The sequence below is a fragment of the Hemibagrus wyckioides genome, linkage group LG04, assembly GCF_019097595.1.
Source record: "Hemibagrus wyckioides isolate EC202008001 linkage group LG04, SWU_Hwy_1.0, whole genome shotgun sequence".
Lineage (NCBI taxonomy): Eukaryota > Metazoa > Chordata > Actinopteri > Siluriformes > Bagridae > Hemibagrus > Hemibagrus wyckioides.
The window spans coordinates 19092910-19100032 of NC_080713.1; the positions used below are offsets into that span (position 1 = coordinate 19092910).

The 7123-nt window shown below is 37.4% G+C and overlaps 1 protein-coding gene across 1 annotated transcript; it reads left to right on the top strand.

Annotated features, from left to right (window-relative positions):
• The first annotated feature begins 3906 nt into the window (after positions 1–3906).
• admb (adrenomedullin b) lies at positions 3907–6568 on the top strand. Its single transcript, XM_058387144.1, has 4 exons — positions 3907–4081; positions 4447–4562; positions 4664–4765; positions 5386–6568. Exons 2-4 carry the CDS (start codon positions 4459–4461, stop codon positions 5588–5590), a joined length of 411 nt encoding a protein of 136 aa, XP_058243127.1. The 5' UTR covers positions 3907–4081; positions 4447–4458; the 3' UTR covers positions 5591–6568.
• Positions 6569–7123: the final 555 nt, after the last annotated feature.

Here is a 7123-nt window from a genome sequence, read left to right on the forward strand (position 1 = left end):
TATCTCAAGGACTTTTATAGACAATAACAGTTTAGTGGGCTCAGTTCTGGTTACAGATGAGTATGGTAATAGATGAGATACATGGAAAAAGATACGAAAAACATATTTTCCATTTCCATTCATGGAAAAGAAGCAAATGTTCTGCCGTCCTTGCAAGTCTATCATGGAAATGAAGAGATTGGAAAGGCAGAGAATAAATCAGCTGGTGCTAAGTGACACAATTTTATCTTTGTTTATACAGGTGAGCTGAACAGATTTTGAAGAATTGTTTGCTTAACAAGTTGAAGTCAGTCTAATTAAATTTATTTGTGCACTTTAGTTTGTTTTTTTTTGTTTTTTTTATTTCTGCAAGCTGTACAAATAAATCCAGTGTGACCAATTCAGATGAGTCAAAACTTTGGTTTCCACAAACAGTTTAAGGAAAATCAGCAAGTAAATCTGCATTTAGAACGACACATTGTTTTAGTACAAAGTAAAGCAGCTAAAACACTGTTGAAAAACAGCTTGAAATAGTCTTGATAATGAAATGATGACATCTGAAATTTCCAAAAATGTACTACATTTTTACAAGGTGTACATTTATAAAATAGTTGACAGTGAACTTGCCAGTGTTAAAGTGTGAAATATCTGGATAGAAATTTCCCCAATATGGCAACACTGTTTGTACTGATGATGTTACAGATGTTCTGGTATTAGGAATGCATGAGTCAAAATCAGTTCATCAAAACGTTACCATTAGTAATGTCTCCATCATCCTGATGGCTTCCATATCAGCCTTGTGTAATAAAATTAGAAGGCGAATAGCTCAGTGTTGACCAGTCGCAGCTAAAAAGGCTACGGGAATATGAATAAAGCTCGGTCACTGGGAGACCACTGGGAGTCGTATTTGTATTTCTTAGAATTTTGGCTTAATACATTCTGTGCATAAGACATTCCACGCATAGGATTTCAGTGGATTTCACATCCTATTAAACTCTAACAGTCTACTTCCACAGCCTTTCTTTTTTAAAATTACATTATCACGAACAAATTCTCCAAAAAGAAAAAAAACCCACCTATGAATACTGTGAATCATTAAAATATTAGTGGACTAGATAAAATTTCACAGTGAATTAGTCTCGAATGGTTTCTCATTTTATGTACTTAACTGTGTTTTCAGCCTGAATGATGTGATGGCTGAATTCCAGCACAAAATTAATGGATCCATTTTACTGTGAACTCTTCACATTTTTAAAAACAGCTGATGTTCTAAAGCTTCCAAGAAAGTTGTAACATTGCAGTGTTGAAAGGCAACTGTTACTATTTTAAGCTCAACATGGAGGCACAAGTCTGCAGAGACCTTCAGATTAATGAAGTAGTCAAGGTGTAGCAGTGAGTGCTGGAGTGACTTGTGGATTGGGTGTTGAAAGAAGACTGTGTGTGCGTACACTGTGAAATTGTATTAAGCATGTGGAGTTCGCCTCTCATGTGGAATGTAGCTCATTCTTGAAAACTTTACGCAACCGTGAGCAATGTATTGCGCTTTCCATTTATTAATGAGGAACAGACGCAGGTCAGTTACTAGACAGAGACGTGACATCCTTCATGCTCGCCGATCACAGCGCACACGCTACATCACGTGGACACATCACATCACATGAATGTTGATCATGTAAGAACACGACGTATTAAAAACAATGCTTAAGAAATGATTGTAAAGCTTTCGACCTGTTTGCAATTATTCTAAATGCACAAAAGCATTCTTCACAACATAGTACTGGGAGTGTAAAAGCAACGTGAAGCACTTGCTTTTAATTACACTCATCTGTCATTCTCAAATGGATGTTTATATAATTGGTACTTGAATAAATGAATATTGATCATTGAGTAAATACAATTATAATAAATCACATATGTAGCGAAAACCTTTTGGTAATGGTCAGCACACATCTTAAAAAACCTGTTGCATTAATAACACAGAAAGCCACTCATGTGCCGACGTATATGTTTTAATTCAGGACAGTTGAGATACATGAGAAGAGAAACCAGTGGAGAATCTCTTTAAAAAAAAAAAAAAAGCATGTCAAATTCAAAGCATGAGCTGAAATGATCAGTGATGATTCACATTCTGCAAAATAATAATGACTCCTGTATGATTGGAAGTGCAAGGACTTGGCTTCCAGTCTTAAATGCTGATACCATTCCGTCATGTTAGAACATGCTGAAGTCTATCAGTCTGAGCACAAGCATTACACAAGTAAATTCCACCTGTCACATGATCCAAAGCTACAGCTCCACCTATCACTGTTACTCCTACAGATTAACAGCGGTCTCTGGATGTGGGTGGGTTAACATCCACCCTGGAAGATATTTTTGTAATATACCCATGATCAACGTTTGCCCTGCAGTTTTAATCACAAAAATTTATGTTAAAAAACAAACAGGCAAACAAAAAACAAGGAAGCAATGTTAGAAGCCTGGACTGTCAGTATTTACATGAAATTCGACTTATGCTAACTAAACAACAGAAAACCATAAGGGAGACTAGGCCAGGAACACTACGTCCTACTGAATCCAAATACTCATTTATCATATCACTCACAGAGAAACATGGTGAGGATAGACACTGTTTACCCATAAGCCTCCAGGCCAGACAGAATTCAGCTGCTATGAAGTGTGACTGGCCAGATAGCACAGTGGGCCACGTAATTCGACCAACAGCTGTTTATTCCAACAAGGGATATTATAATATATGTCTTCAGAGATGCATCTGGAAAGAATCCTTTGTAAGGATGAATTAATTTTGGTCATGTGCCGTAATGTGAAAAATCATTTTGGGTGTTGTTTAATGCCTCAGAGCATTAAGCAAGGCTCTCAGCACGTACAACCCATTTGATCAATTGATTTCAATATTTTCAGGGACGTGTGAGGGGTTTAACGTGAGGTTACCATAGTCACTAACTCTCAAAGTGCAGCATATTTGCAATTCTACTCCAACATGACAGAAGAGGTCACTAAAACCAGTGTACTGCAACACTGCACCTAAAAACTACACTGAGATTTGAGTACAGGCAAGCTTCAAAAGGACACTTGCTCAAAGTTATGACCCTGAAATATCAGTGCAGCAAAGGTCAAAGGACAGGCAAACTGGCCTCAGTGTTATTTTAATAACTCCATTATTTAGGTTTTAATGGAAGACTAAAAGCTGTGTTCTAAATATCTGACTCATGGCATGTTCTTTAATATAAGTGAAGTTGGTGTAGTAAATAAATAACTTTTACAATACTAGCAGGCCTTACAGAAGATGACTACTTTTCATGAAAACTGAAAGTGCATGACTGAATATGTCATAATATTTAATGCCAATAAATGATTAAATCAAATTGGTGAGTGATGTCATTCATGAAAGCATTTATATCATTTTAAACACATTACAGCAACATTATTATGTCAGATTTCTTTCCAAATAAAGCCACACTAACACTAACAAAATGTCTAGGTGGTTGAATTGCAGGTGTTAAGTCATTATTCCAATTTCTAAACAATAACCAATAAGAAAATCATCAAGATTCAGTGCATGAATATTAAAGATTCATGCCATTCTTATATATACAGCATGTATGGAATATTTTAAAACATTAAAATATTCCTTTAGGTTACTCAAGACCCCAAGCACTCTAACTGTATAGAAAAGAAACATACCATTAAATATGATTTTTTATTTTAATTACAACAAATGCAGTGGGACTATTAATGGACAGTTATTGTTAATGATGCTGGAAAATCCTTCCTTTGTCCGCACAAGACAGGGCATGTAAGGTTGGGGATGTGGCTGACTGTCACTCATCCTAACTCCCGCCTCCTCCCACCCCCTGTAAAGTATAAAAGGCTCCCAGGTTTGCCTTTTAGACTCAGAGGATTGGTAGTGTCACAGCTGCATCCTTCTCAAACACACACACTCACTCACACTCATACACACTCACACACACAAACACACACACAGGACATTATTTGGGAAATCCTATTTCTCTAGACAAACCAATCAGTGTTGAGAGGTCAGGAGTACAGTTCTTGATTCTTACTCAAGAACCAAGCTTCTCAGGTATGTACCTTGCAATGCTACTCAGACATAATTATCATCAGTTGAATGTGTTGGCATTTCCTCAGAGGTCAAGGCTAAAATAAGTTTGTGTTGGAAAGACATCCGGCTGTCAGCAGTCTGGTTATCATCATGTGTGAGGCAGCACTTATTGACCCCCAGCAAAGCAACACAGCTCCATGCCTGCTCCATGTCTCATTATTGCACCAATAACATCTGCCAGAATGTAGTGTGTTTATCATGAAGATTATGGATGGAGGGTGATTAGAGCTGCTGTGTTAATTATTTTAAGGAACTGTTCAATCTCTCCTGAAATACATTATTTGGTAGTTCATAAACTAAAATGTCAATCTGAACTCTTTCTACAGGTTGAAGTCAAAATGAAGAAGGTCTCACAGAGTATTTTGTTTTGGTGCTTGCTGGCTGCTTTTGTGCCTTGTGTTTTAAGTGCAACAATTCCACCCAATTCAGATGGAGAAAAAAAGTATGTTTGAGCATTTTTATCTGTCTCTCCTATTGCAATTACACACTGGGTTTGCAATTCTGATGCTAATATGTTTGTGCTGTTTTTTATTTCGATATCAGAGTGAATGCAGAACTTCAGAAGAAGGATCTCTGTGTGCATAACAGGAGTTCAGAAGATTCAGCTGAGAACAGGGATACAGGGCCACCTACATCTCAGAACAGGTAGGCATCCTTCCTTCTGTTGGCATGTCTGGGTTTTTAGACATGGGGTTGCAGTGGGGTGGCATCACTTAATTAAATGTATACAGGTTTGCATTTAAAAGTGTTTTTTTTTGGTTTGGTACAAAATGAATGGCCACATTATGGCATGAATGGGCTTCACTGTAGATTTATAGTTTATAATAACATACGTTTTATGGTTCTAGGATGATATAAATCAATACAAGCTATGTAAAATGGTATTTAAAGTTAGAGTTGAATTGCATCTGAGTAATAAATGATCTAAGATGTGATTTAAGGTCAGTGTTGGTGTAGGGCAGGGCTTGTGAACCCCAAATGGCCACACCCCCTGCTTTCACTCACCTGTTCTTCAAGGTTTCTGAAATTGAAACCACAAAGCAAACACTTATTATAACAAATTTCACATATTAAATATGGAGTGCAGAGTCTCTACTGATTTAATTCTTCACTGGTTCTTCATCACCTGTAAATATGTTTCTGTCATCACTACACTGAATGTTAGTGGAACAGGTTCACTGTTTAAAATAGCCTTTCTGGGAGGCTGTAATGTAGGATAGCCTACACTCTTTATTAGTTTTTATTGGCTTGTTTGCTTTTTGCAGTGATCAGACAAGTGGAAGGATGAAACGGGGCTGTAACCTGCTCACCTGCTCAATACATGATCTAGCCTACCGCATCAATCATCTCAGTAATAAGACAAGTAACGCCCCCCCACGCAAGATCAGTCCCTGTGGCTATGGCCGGCGACGGAGGCGTTCCCTCCTCCGACGCTCCGCCGCTCCAGCCCACGGGGAGGGGGCCATCTGAATCACTCCACACTGCAAGCCCAGAGACGTGATTCGACTCAAAAACTGACTTAAACATCAATCTGCGGTTTGTCCTGAGCCTTTTTCTTATGCTGGCTCAGTTTGCTGAAATACTACTGACAGCTCCTTTGCAGGCACACAAATGGAGAACTACCAAGTCCAAGCAGCTGGAACTTCTTTCTCCGTCCTTTACCAGAGAGGCAAGACTAAAGATAAGGATTTGGGTCATCTGAGAAGAATGAGTGTTTGTGTGAAGTGGGTCAGGCAGTTCTGTTTTGTAAGAAAGAGAAGCAGGAGTTTAAATTAGATACCAAGGGTGTGGGTTTATGGCAACAGTATGAAAGATACTTGTGAAAACTGTTGTGTGTGCATTTAGTTTGGGATCTGACGGAGCTCTGGGACATGACAAGGTTTTCTGTCTCTCCATCAGCACAGGACATGTCGCTTCTTCAAACCTCTGGGTTTATCCAGGAAACTACCAGCGCCTCTGTGTTTCCTAGCAAGGGAAAAAAGGACAGAAAAACTCAAATACCAGCTAAAAGACTTTTACCAGTAAGGCTCCATAAGGGAAAAGAATTGAAAGAGTCTTTATGAATGCTGGATGTGAAATGCTTGGACTTGGACTGTTCACCTGCTTACATACTTGAAGCTGAATATTTGTATAGTGGGGGAATGTGCAATAATTGTAGCAGTATGTACTCCATCAATAATGGCTTAAAAAAGGGGAAAAAATATTATGAAAAATATCCTATGTTATGGATTCATATTTTTATACATTTAGTAATGACGTACTTATAACTTCAGAGATTAATTATTTTTATACATGAACTAATATGGGCACTGTATATTAAAATGAAATATTTAACCATTACCTTTATTCTGATTTAACGAGAAGCATATGTCTATGTCCATGTCAAATTATTGTCATTGTTAAGTGAAAACCAGATGGTATAAGCAACTATTAAACACTTGTGAGGAAACGGAATGAACGTGTCTTAATTCTAGCTTTTGTTGCAACAACAAAGCTCAGCATTATGATCAATATTTCATCCATATGTTCTTAGATGCTTATTCTCTACGAACACGAATGACTGATAAAAGAATCGGTGTAACATTTCGAAGACTGAGCAAAAGCAATACACTACACTAAAAATTACAACATGAAAGACATGTATACTGCAGGCAAAACAGCACACTAAGCAATACTGCATGCTGCTGCAATATTATCCTCCAGTGACAATTTCAAATATTCAGTACTGTGTTTTAAAAACATGATCAAAAGATGATTTTATTAAGACCAGTAATAACTATGCCTGGTTTTGACATTATTAATATTTACTAATTGGAAAAAATATTTCTTTTTCCAGCTGATCAGTGTTCTGAGCCAATGATACTATTAACAATCTTCAATTAGGTAATAAATAATGCTTCAGATGATGCATTGTCCTAAATATAGTGAGCACATGAAACCAGATTATTGCTTACACAGATTTCACAACGCCATAATAAACCACAACCTGATACACTATAATTT

Coding starts and splice junctions, on each gene's coding strand:
- admb (XM_058387144.1), top strand. CDS start 4,459: ATGAAGAAGGTCTCACAGAGTATTTTGTTTTGGTGCTTGCTGGCTGCT. Junction 4,563..4,663: donor AATTCAGATGGAGAAAAAAA/GTATGTTTGAGC, acceptor TTTCGATATCAG/AGTGAATGCAGAACTTCAGA. Junction 4,766..5,385: donor CCACCTACATCTCAGAACAG/GTAGGCATCCTT, acceptor TGCTTTTTGCAG/TGATCAGACAAGTGGAAGGA.